The sequence below is a fragment of the Bos javanicus genome, chromosome 15 (assembly GCF_032452875.1).
Source record: "Bos javanicus breed banteng chromosome 15, ARS-OSU_banteng_1.0, whole genome shotgun sequence".
Taxonomy (NCBI): Eukaryota; Metazoa; Chordata; class Mammalia; order Artiodactyla; family Bovidae; genus Bos; species Bos javanicus.
Window position 1 is genome coordinate 53,077,242 of NC_083882.1, and position 18,853 is coordinate 53,096,094.

Below are 18,853 nucleotides of genomic sequence, written 5' to 3' on the forward strand. Positions count from 1 at the left end.
ATTACTGCCCCCTTGCTGGGCACCCCATGGTTGAGGTTGGGAATCTGCAGGGTGGGACGGCTGGCGGTAGGAAACGGAAAGCAGTGTATCACTTGTCCTGCTGGAAGGAGGGACTAACTATCCCGGCGGAAGGTAGCGGGGTGGGAAGTGGAGGCAGGAAAGGCCTCCTGGAGGAAGGAGATTCAGGCTGGGCCCTGAAGAACGGCAGAAGCCTACCCAGTGGGGCTCCACTATAAATTAACTTTCACCCGGCCTTTTCTCACCAAATGGGAGGGGTATCTGGAGGCGAGCCTGGGCCTCCTCAGCAAGACAAAGTGAGTTCGTTCACCCTGGCTGCCAATTTCCAGGAGGAAAACGAGACCCAGTGAGGAGCAGCGGTGCCCCGTTTGCACAGGCAATGATGACAGGTCTCAGAGTAGCATCCAAGTCTCCAGTCTATCTTGCAACTCCTTTCTTGGTTTGGAGCCCAGAAGGGGTTGACCCCAGAAGCGGCTGGTCTGGCACAGCCCCTGCAGTTCCTGCGGGACACGAGAGATGGCGACACAGAGCAGCACGGCCGGGCCGCAGAGCGCCAGCTCGCCCCAGAGCAGCCACCAGGGGCGGGGGCCGCGGGCCGGGCTCTGACGTCGGGGGCGGGGCCGGCGGCCGTGACGCGCGGAGGCGGGGCCGTGCGTCTTCCAGGCCGGGGCGGCGATTCATTCAAAAGGCGCGCAGCTTGCGCGGCCGCCCGGGCGCTCACCGACACGGGCCCGGGCGCCGCGTCGACCCAGGAGCTGGGCTGCTGGAGGGGGTGGCCAGGTAAGGAGGTCGCGCGGAGCCCCAGTCCGGAGTCCGTTCCCCGCGGCAGGCGCCAGAGGGATGCGGAGCCGAGCGGCGCCCCCTGCCTCCCCGCGTCTCTGAGGAAGTTCGCCGGCGCGGCGGATGCCGCAGCCGGGCCCCGCGCCCCCCCCCCCCCCACCGCCGCCCTCGCGTCCTTTCGTCTCTGAGCCCCCCTGCCCGGGGGCCTGTGCGTCCTTCCGCCGCGGCTCCAGGCCCGGCTGTGCGCGGTGGGGAAGCGGCGGCGGGACTTGCAGTTTGAGGAGCGAGCGGGCCGCGGAAACGCCCCCGGCCCGGGAAACTTGGACGGCGGTACCTCAGTGCGGCTGCAGCGCGGAGCGGCCGGAGGGGGTTCTGAGCGGTGTCAGCCCGTGACTGTGGGTGACACGGCGCGTGAGGCGGCCCAGCCGGGGCGAACGTGTGGCCGGGACACTGGGCGGTGACGCCGGGCCGAGCGGGAGACACAGAGGGGCTCTGTGTGTCTGTGACAGGCAGAGTGTGTGCGTGTGATTGTGTGTGAGACACCCCGGGTCACTGGGGTCACTGAGTGTGTTGGTGTGTGGCCTGGGGCGTAACCAGGGCAGGGCCAGGGCCCTCGTTAACGTGGGTGAGCGTGGAATAGAAGGAGAGGGGCCCCAGGTGATTGTGAGAACCAGCCCCCAAAGCCTAGTGTGCTGTGGGTCAAGTTGTGCCGTGTGCGCGCCTGCACCTCAGGGAGATGAGTACGAGGTGGAAAGGAGGGACCTCAAACACCTGCTATAGCAGATGGGGGGCTGGAGGGAAGGGGGCTCAAGGGAGGGGACAAGAGTCTCTCCAGGACTGTCCCCAAGAGGGCACCCCCTCAGGAGCTCAGTTTAGCGAGGGTGTTGTGTCCTGAGTGACTTGCCCTGGCAGAAGGAGAGGGGCCAAGGCTGAGTGGCATCTCCTGGGGTGCCAAGTCTGGCAGCAGCAGAGGGCCCCTGAGGTAGCCTCAGGCTCCACCCTTTTCTGTCTCTCACACATACACACACACACACAAGAAGTCTGGGAGGCCTGGCAAAGCTCTGCCCCCGGGTAACCTGTATTCTCACTGGGCCCAGGCATAGTCTTGCTCTCAGATCCCACCCTCACCGGGCCTCAGTCTCCCCGTCTGCACACTGAGGTGCTGGGCTGTGAACAGACTGTGAATCATCACTTTGGGATCGTCTATTGTTTTTGGGTCAACTGTCTCTGTTCTCCCCTACCTCCCTCAGGCGCAAAGACTGCAATGGGGGATGGGGGCAGGCAGTCTGCTAGGGACAGAGTGGCTCAGGGGTTGCACCCAGGTGCTGGTGACAGCTTTGGAAGCACACCTCCTCGAACAAAGCTGAAACTTCTGAAGCACAGACATGGACTTCTCTGGTCCCGTCTCCCTTCTTCAGTCCCCTTCATGGGGGGAGAAGAGGCAGGTTCCCCGGGAGTGGCCTCTGATTTCGAGAGCTGGAACAGGGCCTCTTCACCATCTGGACTAGACCCTCCTGAGGCCCCCTCCCCCACAAAAGGATCTTTTAGGTCCCTACAAAGTGGAATGGAAATTTGGGGAGGTAAAGGGATGCCTGGTGAGGGATCTGGAAGTTCTCTCATCTGCTGTCACCCTTTGAAAACGTTGACTGCGTTCTGAGTGGGGGCGAGGGTTCCAGGCGCCATGCTGAGCAGTTTATGATGTGCTCTCGGTGAATCCTCACAGTGGTTCTGAGATGCGGTGACTTCCAGGGAAGGAAACAACCTCAGAGAAGCAAAGTGACTTCCCCAAGGTCACGCAGAGTCAGGTCAGTGCCAGGACTGGAATTCAGGCCTCCTACTTCTGAAGCCCTGTGAGATGCTTGGTGAGGGCCACTTCCCTTCACAATAAGCTGCTCATGGCGCATCTGCGCTTCCTTCTCTCAACCTGGGCTGGCAACGTGGCCTTGGCAGGGTAAATGCCATTGCGAGTTCTGAGTACAGTGTGTATTTGCATACATGTCTAAAACATTATGGGTGGGTAGACTACATGGCCTTTCTGCTCTTTCTCCTCTTCCCTCCCCCTGGCTCTCAGCCCCTAGCCAGAGGTCACCAGAAAGGCCTGTCTCCTGCCTTCTAGAGCCCGTAACTGGTTTGGGGATAGTCTGTATAGCTCTTGAGGAGTGTTGATAGAGCTCTGAGGAGTGCCGGGCGTCAGCAGCATAGCCCAGGCTCCAAGAGTGGCAGGAGAATGGGAGTCCCACTTGACCTTCACCATGCCTGTGAGGACCTATGCCCCATCCAGAGTTGTTCCAAAACCACCCACATGCTGCAGGAATTGGGGGACAGGCCGGGAGTGACCTTGAGCTTGTGCCTACACTCTCCGGGCCTCAGCCCAGAGACCCCTGCTGCTGTGTGGCTGAGAGCTGGAGCTGGGGATCCGGGTGTCCCTCTGTCCTCTCTGGAACGACTGGAGTTGTGCTTCTTGGGGCAGATCAGAATAGCTGTCTTGGTCTCTTGGGACTGAGCCTGGGTTATTTCCATCCCCAGCAAAGAGGTGGAAATAGCTCAGGGCCTAGGAAGAGGAGGGCGAGGGGAAGGGTTAACCAAGAGTTAACCCCACCCTGTGCCCTGCCCAAGCCAGGCTTTTCTGGGAACTTGGGTTCCCTGAATGACAGGGATGGTGGGGCCAGGCTGGGTTTCCAGTGGGGCCCCAGTTGGGATTGGTGCAACAGTTGCTGGAGGGAGGTGCCTGTTTCTGGCCAAGGAGGGGAAGCTTTCCGTCCCCAGCCACTGCTCACAGGATCAGCCTCATTTTACAAGTGGGAGAGACGGAGGTTCTGAGAACTGCTGGAACTTACCCAAGGCCCCCACCACCCTGATGCTCTGGCTCTCACCCTTCAGGCAGGGGACCTACCTTCTATCCTGCCACATGTTCCCCAGCAGGCTGGACATGGCCCAGGACTGGGAGCAGGCCCAAGACATGCCTTCACAAAACCAGGGCACCTTTTGTGTTCCAGCTCTGGTCTCTCTGCCTCCATTTCCAGTCCCCACCCCTGCCCAGTGCCGGAGTGGCCTCCCTAAGGCAACCTGTACTTTGGGCCAAAAAGTACAGTCCAGGCTCATCACCCTGTCATTGAGGTTTTCTTTCCAGGACCTTTTTGAACTTTACATCTTCAGCCTTATCTCTCTCCACCAGATGCTGTGGTTGTGCTCTGCCTTTCCTTCTGCTGGCTCCCCTTTCTAGAACCCTCCTGATCATTCAGGGTGCAGCCCCACCCCCAGCCCCTCTCCCAGGAACCCTCCCAGCCCAGTGTTAGTCCTTCTTCGTTGTGTGGTCCCTGTGCTACCTGCTCCGCTTCTCGCTTCTAGGAATAGGTCCAGGGGTGGATCCTCACGGGGCACCGCATGCCCAGCTGGGTGGGGCCAGCCTGGCCCTTATCCTCTCTTCTCCCGTGGTCATATCTGTGTTGGCCAGGCAGGAAGGAATGGCAGCCACTGTAGGCCGAGGGCCTACTGTGTGCCAAGATGCACAGGGAGGTTTGTCCCCAGGGTTTTCAGTGCTCCCCAGTGTGTGCTGGGGTTGGGCGTGAATCCTCAAGGTCACCCCTGTGTGTAGGGGCGAGTCTGGTGCTTGCTGTGGGCTCCTCAGGCAAGGGTCTCATCCTGGGCCAGCAGAGGAGGCTCCCTGCTGAGGCCCTGCTGTGTGCCAGGCCCTGGGTGCAGGGCTCCTGACAGTGGCACTGACAACACGTTCCCTTGCTCCCCAGGCTGCTCTGGGAGCCCAGACTCTGAGGGCAGAGGGGTCCAGTCTGAGTTTGAGTCACACAGCGGCTGGTGCTCGAGTCTGGCACTCCAGTTCCTGCCCAAACCCCAGCCCCATCTCTGCCAGACCAAGCTGAGGGTTGTCTGACAACTCTGGCGTCGGTTTTCAAAGAAGGACCAGGAACCTGTAAGGGGAGCAGGGAGTGGCGGTGCTGCTGCCCAGCCCCTGGCCTGGCTGGGCAAGGCCCACTCCCTCCTGTGGGGCAGCCCTTCTGCCAGGTAGGCTGTGAGGCTGGGCCAGAGGGAGAGAAATCTTGCTGGAGAACAGCAGCGGGGCCCCCCACTCAGGATTGGGGGTGCTGGAATGTGATCCCTGGCAGAGCTTAGCACCCAGCTGGGGATGGGGTGGCAGGGAAGATGGTGGAGTCAGTGCTGCATTGCAGCTGTATGTTCAGCCCTGGCAGGACCCTGAGGCCCATCAACGCCCCCTCCAGGTACCGGCCTGGAAAAGAGGGTCCGGGCCAGGGAAGCGACGGGCAGGATTCCAGTGTCACTGAGATCCCAACCCAGGTCTGCTTGCTGGAAGACCAGAGCTCTTTCCCAGGCCTCCCTGGGAAAGATGAGGGCTCTGTGAATAAGCTGCCCATGTGGCCATGAACATGTACCCTGGTTGCTTGGCACAGGAGAGAGATGGAAGGGTTTTCTGCAGCCTGTAGAGTCAGGGTCTGAGTGTGTGGGTAGAGAGAGAAGGAAGGAGGGCTTCCAGAAGGAGAGACCGGACTTGGACCTCACCCTCACAGTGAGAAGGAGCGATGAGCACAGGAATGGAGCTGTGCCCCACCTCCTGGAGCACCCGCTGCCTTTCTCCCTGATGGAGACATGACCAATGATGGCTGAGGGGGCCAGGAGAGGGATGGGGAGGCTTGGAAAGCTTCCTGCAGGAGGTGGCACCTGGAGTGAGGCCTGATCGTAAGAAGAGCCACTGTTCCCTGATGAACCGTGGATCCTCCAGCCATGCCAAGCGGTCAGCTGGACAGGCACAGTTGTCCCAAATTACAGAGGAAGCAGGCTTGGGGATGTAGGGCTGGGTCGTGACTACTCAGCCCTCCTCTCTTCTGTGACTTCAGCAGGTGTGGGAGCGGGTGGACACGGGCCTGTGTAACGGCTGGGAAATGGGCACCCAGGGTCCACCTGGGGAGTCCAAGACTCGTCACCCTTGCTGTGGGGACTGATGTCGGGTTCCCCAAGCCCCCGTGCCTGCTCCCAAGTCACTGGGTGACCTCGGTTGGATGCCGCTCTGTTCTGAGCTTGTCTCCTCTGGCTCGTGTGGGCTGTTGAGAACTGGTACTCAGGAGAGGTCTGGTCAGCCCAGGCCCTGGCCAGTACTACCCACAGTGGCTCCATTTATCCCCTCAGCATCCCTGGAGACAGGGACCAGAACCCCTATCTGCAGGGGAGGACCCAGGAGCTCAGGAAGGGTAATTGCCCAAGGTCACAGAGCTCCTAAGCGATGAGCTAGAGCTTGAACCCAGGTGTGACTGCTCTGGGCCCAGCCTCCCATGACCTCCATCCTCAGGCTCTGTTGGTTGGGGCCTGACTGGGATTGCTCGGAGCAGGGAGTCTCTTGCCTCCAGCCCCTTGAGTCTGGAGGAGCTGGAGGACAGGGCCGGTTGGGCCTGTGGTCTCCCCTTGGTTCTCGAAGCCTTGCCTGAGTCAGCCTGGTCAGGGTGACAGGGCAGGGCCTGCAGGCCGTCCTGGGACAATAGTGATTGGTGCAGATGCGCGAGAGCTGGTGGGCGTGGGGCTGGGCTGGAGCAGGGTGCGTGGGCGCAGGGGACTGCCAGGTCTGGGGCGGCTAGAGCAGGGGCTGCCCACCGCCTGTCCCCACTGCTCACAGGGAGACCTGTCTCCTTGGAGACCAGGTGGTGACGGGGCACTGCCAGCCTCTCTGCCCTGCAGCTTCCTCATTTGTGAAGCCTGGAACCCTGTCTTGGAGGCCTGGTAAGGGAATGGGCAAGTCAGTCAGTCAGTCAGTCAGTCAGCTCAGTTGCTCAGTCGTGTCCGACTCTTTGCGACCCCATGAATTGCAGCACGCTAGGCCTCCCTGTCCATCACCAACTCTCGGAGTGTATGCAAACTCGTGACCATTGAGTCGGTGATGCCATCCAGCCATCTCATCCTCTGTCATCCCCTTCTCCTCCTGTCTTCAATCTTTCCCAGCATCAGGGTCTTCCTGGTAAGGGAATGGGCACGCAGTAGGTTCTTAGTAGCAGGCAGGGGAGCCCCAGCTCTGCTTTAGGAGGACTGTCTCATTTGGGCCCCAGGCTCAGCTCAGGGAGGGGGCAGGGATTGCTTCTACACTCAGACTGGGAGGGGCAGGTGGGCCCTGTCTGGCTGTCTCAGCCCTTTTCTTATCCTCAAGGGCCAATTAGCCACCCCCACCCCTGCCCTACCTCCCCACCCCACGCCCCTGAGCCTCCCAGGGGCGGGCTGGGGCACAGCTGCTGCCTGGTGGGCGCTGGGGCAGGATTGAGGGGTCCACATTGCCTGGCGTCCTCACCCCAGGGTTGTGACCTGGGAGAGCTTGGCTGCCTGAGGCTGGGGTGGGGGTGGAGATGGGGGCGCCCTTCTCAGTGAGTGGCCCCTTCATCAGTCCTGAGGAGCTGGCCTCCTCCCTGGGCTCTTGCTCGCCCCGGGAATCCCCAGGCTTTCCTGGGCTTCCTGCTTCCCACAGGTCCCAGTGCCTTTTCCTACTGGAGCTGGTGCAGACGAGGGCAGTAGGCGAGTCTGTGCAGGAAAGCTGAGAGGCCCCCACTGGGGCCGCAGCTCCTTGCCGGGGGCCCTCCCGGGTGCTTCGAGATGGGCTTTCAGTTGAACCGCCCCGGTGTGCTGCCAGCTCCCTAGCCTCTGCCGCTAGGTTGGCAAACCCTCAGAACATCTGTCTTATACTGGGCCCCGGGCCAGAGAGATGTGGGAACCTGGCCTCCATCTCTGCTTTACTACTCCCTGGCTGGGTGGGGTGACCCACACTGGTGACCTCCTGCAGCCTCAGTTTCCTTAGGGATGAAAGAGGCGTGCTCACCTCTCCTGTGAGGAGTGGAGGCAACCCTGGATGAGGGCCTGGCCTGAGGGAATGAGGGTCTGTCCCCTTCCCTGTGAGGGCGGAGGATGAAAAGGAGACAGTGCCTAGCTGTGGGCACTGCCCTACTTCAGCCCCAGTTGCCAGGGAACCACTGGGTTCCTTGCTAACCTGGATTTCTCTATCGATGGGAAGCCTTTGTCTTCCTGCTTGGGCGCAGCCATTGCTGAGAGAGGCCTGTGTCCGGCTGTGTTTCCAGGCAACCCTAGCCTCTGGAGGCTGCAGGAGGTCACAGGCCATAAAGCCACTGTCGAGGAAACAAATACCTGTCTCCCACCCCCTGCTCCAGGTGGGAACCTGCCTCCCACCTCCCTCTCTCCAACCCTGCCTCACTTGGCCAGCAGCCCAGCAAGCCCTCCGAGACTTGAGTTGTTCCATGCCCTGCTCACCCTTCAAGGCTCCCGTAGGCCCCGAGGGCGGGGGTAGGGGGTGGAAACAAAGGCTTCTCAGCTCCTGCCTAGACTTGGTGTGACCTGGGCTCCGCCCACCAACCTTTCTTCTCCCTTCCTGCACCCCCCACCTCCCCAGATGGTCAGTGTGTCTAATGGAGCACCTCCTGTGTACCAGGCTCCGTGCCAAGCATTGTACATGAGTGTAAGAGAATCTCATTTGTACCTCGCACATCAGGTGTGTGCCATAGCCCCCTCCACAGTGTACACCAGAAACGGAGGCATGGTGAATGCTTACTGAGAGCTTGTTCTGTGTCAGGCTCTGTGCTGAGTATTTTTTTTTAAGAGGATTGATTGATTTATTAGTTTTTGGCTGTGCTGGGTCTTCGTTGCTGCACGCGGGCTTTCTCTAGTTGTGGCGAGTGGGGGCTGCTCTTCGCTGTGGGCGCGGACTTGTTGCGATGGCTTGTTACCTGTCCCGTTGTGGAGCACGGGCTTCGGTAGCTGTGGTGCTGGGCTCAGTAGTTGCGGATAGCTGGCTCTCAGGCCCCAGCACACGGACTTGGCTGCTTCGAGGCATGTGGCGTCTTCCCGGACCAGGATCGAACCCGTGTCCCCTGCAAGAGTCTGTTGGCGTGCAGACTCTTAACTACTGGCGCCCCTGGGAAGCCCTGTGCCGAGTGTTTAACGTGAATTCTCTCTTGTCCTCACAACGGCCCTCTGAGAGATGGGGAGCGGGGGTGGGGTCCACAGCCACAGAGCCAGTGAAGAGCAGAGGAGGAAGGCTGGTTCTCCCCGAGTTAGGCAGGGGCTTCAAATCTGGGTTCAGTGCCCCCCACCCCAGCCCCACCTGCTGGGCCCCGTAGCCGTCGGCCTGCGCTCTGGCCCTCTTGCCCCTGGGAGAAGCTGGCCCTGCTCCTGAGCACCTCTTCTGATCCCCTGGTTTGGGACATGCCTCTTCGGGTGCTGGGTGCCGGGCATGGGGGTGGGGGGCAGCACAGTAGTGGGGAAGGGGCTGGGTAAACAGGATGGTCACACCCAGGGTGACAAACCCAGGCACAGGTCGGTGGTGGTTGGGGCCTTCCAGGGGGATGCGGCTTCCAGCGAAGCTCTGAAGGGCGGGTGTCGGGTGATGGGAGAGGGTTCTGGGCAGAGGAAGCAGCAGGTCCCAGTGCCAGGGAGAGAGGCAGGTGTGGGGACAGAAGGTAGTTCAGAGCAGCTGGCGCTGTGGGGAGGCACAGGCCCAGCCCTCGGCGTTGAGACACCTAAGCTGCAGGTCGGCCCACCGGAGGCCACGGCGGGGCGGGGTGGGGGTGCGGGGGCTGTGAGAGGAGCCTCTGTGGAGGCGGGGAGGCGGCGCCGCTGGCCGGTGACCCCGTGAGCTTCAATTCTGGGAAAGGGGAAGCTGCTGGGGCCTGAGGAGGCTGGGTGGGGACACAGCTTCCTCTTTCTCCGAGGCCTGCAGGACTACGCTGCTCTGGGGCTCTGGCACCTCCTGCGAGGGGCCCTGGTCGCAGCTTTCCTTCTTGGCTTGCTTCCAGGGAATTTCTGGTCCTAATTGTTTGGGCCTTTTTAGGAGGGTGGGGACGGGCCGTGTGTGAGAACCCTCTCCCCTCACCCCCCAATGTCGCCATGTTTCATGGAGGCCTCCAGCTCTAGACACTGGCCGGGGAGGGCTTTGTGGTGAACGAGACAGACGCCCCTGCCCTTGCTGCTGTCTGTGGGGGCAGACAGTAAACAAGCAAACAAATAATTACAAACCCTGGCAGGAGGCGCAGAGGGAGGGGGGGGTCACAGGACCCACATCAGGCTACCTCATCTAAACCTCGGGCAGCCCTGCTCTGGGGATGAGCAGCTCCCACTTCCAGATGAGGAGACTGAGACCCATCGAGGTGAAGCAGGGCTCAGGTCCCGCAGGGAGCTGGGGACTGTGGGGAACAGGCGCCAGGCTGGCTTCTGGGAGGAGTGGCCTCTAAGCTAACTTCCTTTTGTGCCCCCGGGGCCCTGGGGGTGGTTCTCCTCTGCCAGGAACCCTGGGGCCAGAGAGGACCACCGTACCAGCTGCCACCCCTTTCAGGGCCTCAGTCTGCCCATCTCTGACAGCCCTCCCCCCAGGAAGCCCTCGGGAGGTGCCCCGAGGTGCTGGGTTTTGGAAGGTCCCTGATTGCCCTGCCTGCTGGAAGGCAGGGTTGGGGGGTGGAGGCTTTACCCACTGCCCCCCTCCGCCCACCCAGCCAAGGGCTTGATGGGAACTTGCTCTTCAGTCAGCGTTCCAGGGCTCCCAGCATAGGTGCTGGAGGCCTGGTGGGGAGAAAGCTCAGAGGGGAGTCAGAGCAGCAGGTGTCCGCGTGTGCAGGGGGTTCTGGGTGGCGGCCAGCAGCTGCCTGACTGGACAGGTCTGCCGGGGGCTCAGGCTGAGTGTGGGGGCCTGGGGAGCTGCTAGTAAGCAGAGACTCGGGGCGGTCAGACTGGAGTAAGTGCTGGTTTGGGTAATTAGAAGGCTCATAATTAGAAGGCATCAGGCGCGAGTGTCTGTGAATGTGCCAGAGGGGGCCCTTGCTGGCTTTGAGTCTGGGCCCTTGGACCCCACTTTCCTCCTGGAAGTCTCGAGATCAGAGCTCCCCATCCGTCTGGAGGTCAGCAGCTGCACAGCCCCTGCCTGCGGGCACAGGTCACCCAGCAGGTGCCAGTCACGGGGTGGGACTCGAGCCGAGGTGGGGGGACCTGTCCTCTGTGGCCAACCAGCCTCTGACTTTCCACACCTCCCCCAGCCCTCTGGGCCCACCCTGGGGATACGGAGGGGCGCTGGGGCTGGACGGGGCTGTGGGGCTGGCATTGAGGCCTTGGGACTCAGGGTGGCTGTGGGTGAGCTCCGTGACGAACAAAGGAGGGAGCCATGGAGAGATGGGCTGAGTGGGAGCGGGGCCTGGGAAGGGGAGGGACACGTGTCACCGCGCTGGAGGAGGTGCCAGTGGAGGCTGGGTCAGAGGATGCCCCCCGTCAGGTGCTGACGGCCAGGCTGTGGCATTCACTGTGCTCCGTGGCCGGACCTTCTGTCCTGGGTTTTCCCTTGAGCTGGCCTTGGGCCGAGAGCCCCCGCCAGTGACCTGGAGAGTCCCGAGGTTGGTGTAACTCAAACCCCCGGTCCCACAAGGTCTGTGCCAGGCCAGGCCCACAGCACGGCCGGGTCAGTTTCCTCTGCCTCCCCCTTCGAGTGGGAAGTCCTGGCCGCTTGTAGGCCAAGGGGCTCTCCTGTGGCCTGGGCTTTACCGCGGGCAGTGCTTCTTCGGCCAGGCTGCCCGTCGGACTCTGAGGCTCCAGGCAGGGCCCCTCCAGGCGCTGGGCTTGGCTGCCCGAGGCTGCCCCACGGGGGTCACCGGCTGCCCGAGACACTCTCCCTCCCTCCCGAGCCTGGAGCGTGGCCTCCTGGGGGGGCGTCACGGGACTCCCTGGCTCTGCCACTCGTCCCTTTTGTTGCCTAAGCCAAATCCTTCTCCCTGCTCTTCAGCCGTGTCTGCCGGCTGGAGACTTTTATCCCGGCGCGGCCAGTGCCTGCCACACTCCGTGCCCTCGTGTGCCACGCTTGGTGTCTTGGCCCTTCCCTCTGCCCGGCACGGTTAATCTGTTGGTTGTAGGTCTTCCTGGGGTGTGAGCTCCCTGAGGACAAGGGGCGGAGTACACAGGAGGTGCCTGGGAGAAGACGGAAGGCTTGAGTGCGGGCTGCGACGACCACCCTGTCCCCCGTCCCCGCAGGTCTGCCCAGGGCTCTGAGGGGCAGGCCCGGCACTCTGGAGAAGCCGGCCAAGGGTGGACAGTGGGCCCGTGGGAGGACCGGGGCTGTGGTGGGGTCGGGCTGGGGGAGGCCACGCGCTGGCGCTTTGGGGGAAAGGACGTCTAGAAGGGCCTCCGGCAGGAGAGGCCTTAATGTTGGGCTTTGAAGTGTGGCGGAGCAGGCCTTCCTTGGAGCAGAAGCAGCAAGAGTGAAGGCAGGCAAGCAGAGAGGTGGGCTTGCCTGTGGCCCCCAGAGTTCTGAGAGGCGGGAGCCCTGAGAGCTGGGGATGTGAACGGAGAGGCCCCTCGTTCCTCCCACCCCCGCCCCAAGCTGTCGGTCCCTTCCTGCCACGCTTCCCTGCTTGGCCTGGGGCAGCTGGCTGTTCGTGGACGAGGCCGGAAACCCCCCAAGCCCGTGCTGCCCTGCGAGGCTGCCCCAGCCTTCTGCCTGCTCACACCATCTCCCCACCTTCCCTCCCGTCCAGCCCCGTCCGGGAACACACGCTGGGAACACAGCGGCCGCCTCTTCCGTCTCCACCCGCTGGGGCCTGAGGATGAAGCTGAGCCCGCCACCCTGGCCCCTGTCCTGTCTCCTCGTGGTGAGTGGGGATGGGACAGGGGGAGGCATGACCTGAGCCCTCAGAAGCCTCGTGCTGAGGTGGGTTACGCAGCCCTTCCTTTGAGGAGCAGAGACAGTCTGGCCCACGCCTCTCTTGGTGCCCCTGGCCTCCCAGTGCTTGGCACGAGCTGGAACCAGGTCTGGAGCCTGAGGAGGTCCCTCACACCCCCCATGTGACATTCCCTCTGCCTGTCAGGGTAGCTGGCTCGACCCTGCACCTGTCCCAAGCTGGGGCCCCATCAGAGGACTGGAGAAGGGGGATTCAGGGCAGATAGTTCACACCTGGAATGGGAAAAGAGGGCGCTCCAAGAGGAATGGGTGGGATGCAAATTGAGAAGATCCTTCCCTTGGGACCTGTTGTGCCCTCTGTGGGTGCCAGGCTGTGAATGGGCTGGCCTTGCATGGCAGGGAGGTCACAGAAGAGGATATGGTCCCAGAGCCTCGGCCAAGGGCCAGAAACACCACCTGTAGACTCGGCCCGAGGGATGATGAAATGAGGCTGGTTAATGACGTTTTCAGCCGTGATTTGGGGGCCAAGGCAGCAAGCAGGAAGTGGGGCGGAACTTGAGAGAGAAATTTGGAAGAACGTCCTCCTTGTTGTCCAGGTTAGCTCCAAGGCTGTGACTCAAAGACCCAAGGGTTCGAGAGCCTGCCCTGGCCCTTTCGGGGGCTTTCTGGCACTTTCCAGAAGCAGATGTGCTCCCTCCTTGCCTGGGCAGTGGCAATGCAGCGGGGCTGAGGCAGGCAGGTTGGTTTGTGCATAGGGACTGCGGCTCGAGGGTGCCCCGAAGCCTGGGGGCGGCCCAGGAACCGGAGGCCCCTGTGCCTGGGGTGGCAGGTCGGAGGGCCCGCTGCTGCCGTGCCCCAGTGCTTTCTGCCCCCTGAGTGTGTCCTTCCCTGTGTCCTTCCAGCTGCTGCCCTGGCCTCTGGCCACTGCCACACCGACAGCCCCTCGGCAGTGCCCACCTGGGCAGGAGCCCAACCTGGTGAGCTCGCCCTGCCCGTCGGCCTCTCCTGGGAAGACTGAGGGCCGGGGCAGGGAGCCCAGGCCTGGCTTCTGGCTCTGTTCTCACTCTTTCCCTCCTGCAGGAACCAGGGTGGGGCACATTATGTAGGTCCTGCCCCCCAGGCACCTTCTCGGCTTCCTGGGGCTCTCGCCCGTGCCAGCCACACTCACGCTGCCGCCCTCGAGGGAGGCTAGAGGCCCAGGTGGGCACAGCAACACAAGACGCACTATGTGGAGACTGCCAGCCTGGGTGAGCCATGGGGTGGAGCGAGGGGGTTCATGACCCGGAGGCCAGGACTTGAGATCCTGGGGTCCCAGCCTCACTCACCCCTTGAGTGGGCCTCAGACTTCCCATCTGTGAAATGGGGTGGGTCGGGACCGGTGAGGGTGCCCGTGGGGAAGGTCCAGCCTCTCTAAGGACGGCCTTTGGGCTTCAGTGACATCTTCCCTCCCTGCAGGTGGTTCTCCCCTGCAGAGGCCCCCGGTGTTCCCTGCTGGCCATGCTCCCGGACCCCTCTGGGTGGCCGCAGCTGTTTCAGTGAGTGCAGACGGGGCTAGGACTGGTGGGGATGTGTGTGCAGACGGGGCTAGGACTGGTGGGGATGTGTGGGAAGGGGTCTGGAGAGCTTGAGCCCGAGGGCCCCTCTGTGTCCATCTGGGGCAGTGGGATCCTCACTCCCCTAGCCCAGGGTATCCAGCAGGAGGTGGTCACTTGGTCCGCTGGCTGTCTCTTCTCTCTCCATCTCCGAGAGACAGAGACTGTCACAGCTGGGGGCTCACGTCCCAACACGTCTCCTGTCCTTCCTTCTCCCCCTCAAAACGACCCACATGGACGAGTGTGAGCATACACACTCACACGTGCACCTCCTCTCACCCGTGGAGTTGGTCACTTTCTGAGGAAACCAGCTGATGGGCCAGGCTTGTGGAGAGGCAGGGTCTGGTGCCCTGTGCCCAGGCACGTGTGCACCACTGCCTTTTGTTTACGCTCTGGCCTAGATGGGGGCTCAGGGTCTGGCCATCCTGATGGTCAAGTGGCCAAAAAGGAGGGGCTGAGCTGGCCTTGGCTTCCCCAACGTGGTGGACAGTGGGTGGCTGTGGGCCTGTCAGTACCACAAATCCCACCCCTGCCCCGTGAGTCAGCCCTGGGCCTCGCTGAGTGTCTGCCTCTCTGCCTCTGTCCTGCCTCCATCCTCCGTGGTGCTCAGAACGGGGGCGACGGGCCCGACGTGGTGTGGAGGTGCCCGCAGGGGCCGGTGGTGCAGGGGAGACGCGGCAGCCTGGGAACAGCACGCGGGCAGGCAGCCCCGAGGAGACGGCTGCCCAGTACGCAGTGATCGCCATCGTGCCCATCTTCTGTCTCATGGGACTGCTGGGCATCCTGGTGTGCAACCTGCTCAAGCGGAAGGGCTACCACTGCACGGCCCAGAAGGAGGTCGGGCCTGGCCCCGGAGGCGGAGGCAGCGGTGAGGCCCAGCCGGGGGTTGAGTGGGAGGCGGGTTGGCCCAGCCTAGCTCAGCTTGGGGTCACCTGAGGCAATCTACTTGGCCTGGAAGGGTGATCAGGAGAGTTTCCTGGAGGTGTGGCACGTGGGCAAACTGATAAAGTGGAAGGAAGGCTGAGATGGCCCAAGGTGGCAACTGGGGCAGAACAGGCAGAGAGGTCAAGGGGCTGCAGCGGGATTCCCTCCCAGCTGGAGGAGTCTGGACCCCTTTGGGGCTGCCGCTGTGTGTGTAGTTAAAGGTTAGACTGCCTCCTGAGTACTCAGGGTGACCTCTGGCCTCTGGCCTGAAGGGCTGGCAGGGCAGCTGACCTGGACAGGCACCATGAGAGGCTCCGGTTTCAGCTCCAGGCTGTGGTTTGAGTTACAAGCCCTGGAACCAGAGGGAAAGACATGTTCCTCCTGCCCCTCCCCTAGGGCCTTAGAGCCCTTTTCTTTTTTCCCTTACCCCTCCTTGGCCAAGTCAAGATTGAATGGTGCCTCCCATGCCAGTCCCCTTTCCAGCCCCTGTCTCTGCAGGGCCAGGAGGGGGACAGGACAGGAACTTTGGGCAGGCCACTTAGCCTGGAACCACATGTTTTCCTAGGACTCCCTTTAACTTGCTGGCTGCTGCCTGGGTGCAAGTGCTAGGAGCTCTGCTGCTGGCCCAGGATTCATTGTATGGCCCATTCTCGTGCCCTTGAGGTCTGGGCCCTTGGTTAGTTACAAAGAAGACAGGGCGGTGTGCAGGGCGTGACAGGCCCAGAACGGCAGAGTGTGCTGGGGCTGGCGGGGGTTCTGGGCAGAGAGGCCACACACAGCTCCCTGAGGCTGAGGAGAGGGCAGGCCCTGGGAGAGGCTGGCCCCCACCCCACACACTCTGTGCAGGATGGTGGAGTTCAGGTGGCCCTGAAACTGCTCAGCACCTGGGGCTGCCAGGTGCAGGGAGCGGTGGTGCTGAGCAGTGAAGGTGGTAACAGCTCAGAGCCAGAGCTGAGGCCCTAGACGCGCACACACCCGGGCCTGGGGCGCCCTCTGCTGCCAAATCCTGGCGTAGCCCGCGAGCAGCAGCGTGTCCCACCCGCTTCTTCCCTGGAGTCGTGGTGGTTCTCTCTCCTCCAGGGACCAACCCTGCCTGCCGGCCTGAGGACGCCAGTGAGGACACCATTGGGGTCTTGGTGCGCCTGATCACAGAGAAGAAAGGTGAGGAGGGAGGTCTGGCCCCATCCCCGCGCCAGAGCGCTGCTCTGCCCCTCCCGCCGGCGCGCCTCGGGCAGCCTGGCCCTCTGACCGTGTGGCTGGCGGTGCTGCCCCCTTTCTTGCTCGGTGAGCGGGGGAGGAAAAGGCACACGGCCGGCGCTGGGGAGGAGTGAGTGGGCAGGGGGCCGGTGCGGGGGCGGGTCCTCCCTGGCTGCCCAGAGCCAGGTTCTGAGAGCAGCTGCCCACAGAGAATGCCGCGGCGCTGGAGGAGCTGCTGAAGGAGTACCACAGCCGACAGCTGGTGCAGACCAGCCACCGGCCTCTGCCCAGGTGAGCCAGCAGGCGGGCCCCCGACAGCAGGTACTCGGCCTGCCTCCCGGTGACTCGGCCCTGGGGTGCGTTTCCCCTCCTGTCTCTTCATTGTCTCCTGGGCCTGCCCCGCCCCGTGACCCTCCCGCCTGTGTTCCCCACAGGCTGCCGCCGGGCCCGCCCAGCATGCCGCACGTTTGCCCGCATCGCCAGCACCTCCACACCGTGCAGGGCCTGGCCTCGCTCTCGGGCCCCTGCTGCTCCCGTTGTAGCCAGAAGAAGTGGCCCGAGGTGCTGCTGTCCCCTGAGGCTGCAGCTGCCACCACTCCTGCCCCCAGACTCCTGCCCAACCCAGCCAGGACCCCCAAGGCCGGGGCCAAGGCCGGACGCCAGGGCGAGATCACCATCTTGTCTGTGGGCAGGTGAGGAGGGCACAGACCACAGGTGACCCCTGACGGCTGTGGGGGAGGCAGGGCTGGAGGTCGATCTGTGGGCAGCCCCACCCTTCCTGGCCTCAGTGGGCCTCTCTTTGCAGTGGGGGTTGCCAGGGTCCTCGCCCTGATAACATCTGGGCCCCCATGACACCTAAGAACCTGGTCACACACAGCCTAGAGTTGGGAGCCCGGCAGTGGGCGAGAAGACATGGGGAGGGCTCAGGCTCTGATCCAGGAACTTGCTGTGCAACCCTGGCGGGTGCTGTACTCCTCACACCTGGGGATCCCCCTCTAACGGGGGAACATGGCATCGCTGCTCCTCACAGGTTCCGCGTGGCCCGAATTCCTGAGCAGCGCGTGAGTTCAGTGGCCTCTGAGGTGAAGACCATCACGGAGGCTGGGCCCTCAGGGGGTGAGCTCCCCAACTCCCCACGACCTGGCCTCCCCAGTGAACAGCGGGCACTTCTAGGAAGTGGTGGAAGCCATGCTAAGTGGCCAAAGCCCCCAGCAGAGAACAAGGCCGAGGTGAGGACCCGAGTGGGAAGGGGTCTTGTCAGCACCTGGGCCACTTCCATGGCGGACAAGGCAGGGGTGGAGGTCCACAGGGCGCTGGGCAGGGGCTGCTTTCTTGGAGCCAGAAGCCCCCTGACAGCTCTGATCCCTCAACTCTGTCCCCCAGGAGAACCGCTATGTGGTCCGGCTAAGTGAGAGCAACCTGGTCATCTGAGGAGCTGTCCCGTCTGAGGACCCTGCAGCCCTGCCCTGGGCGGTTCCGAGGGCTTCCTGGAGGAGGGGGAGCTGCAGCTGGGCCCATGAGGATCCAGAAACGCCAGCAGACAAAACCGCCAAGGCCTGGAGGTGGGAGTGTCCACCCCGGTGAGGAGACAGGAGGCCGGCCATCGGGTGCTGTGTGCAGGAGCAGGTGGAGGCCCCCTCCGGTCCCCGCCACCCATTTCCCTCCCGCAGGTCCTTGAGCCTGTGCCCTGCCCTGACCTCTGCTCCACCGGGCGGCTAGGCCTTGTGGTGGGGAAGGGCCCTCTGCCTGGCACCCCTGGCCCCACCCTTGCCCCTGTAGGGGGGGACTTCTCCCTCCTTTTCTGACAGGTCCTATAAAGGACCTGGGCTGGGAGCTGAGTTTTGGGTTCTCATCCAGGTCAAGCCCCTGGCCATTACTGGGTCCCAGTTCTTTCGACTGTGAAGTGGGGGTAGCGGCGCCGCAGCGCACAGGGCCTTCCCGCCTCGCAGGCTCTGGGCTGGGTCGTGGGGGTGGAGAGCTCGACTCCACACTGCCCCTCCCACTAGTAGCTTTATCTGACCCCGTTTTTGCTGCTTCAGGCCCTCCGCCTTCAAGTCTCCCCCAGGGCTGCCTGAATGTGGCTCTGCATACATAAGGGGCCTAATGCATGTGCCTGCCTCTGCCCCTGCTGTTTTTATTGAAACTGAAGAAACAGACTTGACCTGGGCAGGACTGTGGTGCAGAGCCCCAGCCACCCCCACGATCTCAGGCGCTTCGGAGGGAAGTGGCGTGTGCGACGGGGCTGGGAAGGGGCCTCTGGCCTCGGTGGTGTGTGTCCCTGCGGTGTTGGTGTTTGTCCCCTGGCCTGGGCAGTGCAGGCGACTGCTCCACCTCCGTTTCCACACTGGCTCAGCAGTCTCGTTATTTATGTGGGGCTGTGCAGGCACGGGCCCACGGCTGTCCCCGTTTCTCTTATTTATTGAAACTTGGCTGTTGTCCATCCTTGTGTCTCCATACTCATCCATTGTTGAATAATAAAAATGTGGGAAAGTAGTGTCAGGAGGAGCTGCTTGTCCTTGCGCCTCTTCCCAGGTTGCCCATTCACTGCATAGTTCTGTGTCAGGCCCTGTGTGTGGGACATGCCATCCCTCCCCTGGCAGTGTCTGCTGTTTGGCAGGTGGGGCACCAGATGAAGTGGGGCCAGAGGTGGCCTCGCAGGTCATCTGGCCTTATC

The 18,853-nt window shown here is 62.8% G+C and overlaps 1 protein-coding gene across 3 annotated transcripts; it reads left to right on the forward strand.

Moving 5' to 3' along the window:
* The first annotated feature begins 280 nt into the window (after positions 1–280).
* On the forward strand, positions 281–18,672 carry RELT (RELT TNF receptor). 3 transcript variants are annotated; one of them, XM_061380763.1, is made up of 12 exons: positions 281–798; positions 11,703–11,820; positions 12,324–12,437; positions 13,369–13,443; positions 13,547–13,713; positions 13,922–14,001; positions 14,669–14,926; positions 16,063–16,143; positions 16,389–16,470; positions 16,614–16,871; positions 17,210–17,408; positions 17,563–18,672. In XM_061380763.1, exons 1-12 carry the CDS (start codon positions 398–400, stop codon positions 17,608–17,610), a joined length of 1,881 nt encoding a protein of 626 aa, XP_061236747.1. In that variant the 5' UTR covers positions 281–397; the 3' UTR covers positions 17,611–18,672. The 3 variants fall into 3 exon arrangements, with proteins under 3 accessions (XP_061236747.1, XP_061236748.1, XP_061236749.1); XM_061380764.1 differs by lacking the exon at positions 11,703–11,820 and having other exon boundaries at positions 686–798; XM_061380765.1 differs by lacking the exons at positions 281–798; positions 11,703–11,820 and adding an exon at positions 975–2,603.
* Positions 18,673–18,853: the final 181 nt, after the last annotated feature.

What these genes read in the sequence shown, in the direction of transcription:
- RELT (XM_061380763.1), top strand. Translation starts at nt 398, where the DNA reads ATGATGACAGGTCTCAGAGTAGCATCCAAGTCTCCAGTCTATCTTGCA. An exon ending in CCTGTCCCCCGTCCCCGCAG is followed by an intron (nt 11,821 to 12,323) that starts GTCTGCCCAGGG and finishes CCTCCCGTCCAG; the next exon opens with CCCCGTCCGGGAACACACGC. An exon ending in CAGCAGAGAACAAGGCCGAG is followed by an intron (nt 17,409 to 17,562) that starts GTGAGGACCCGA and finishes TCTGTCCCCCAG; the next exon opens with GAGAACCGCTATGTGGTCCG.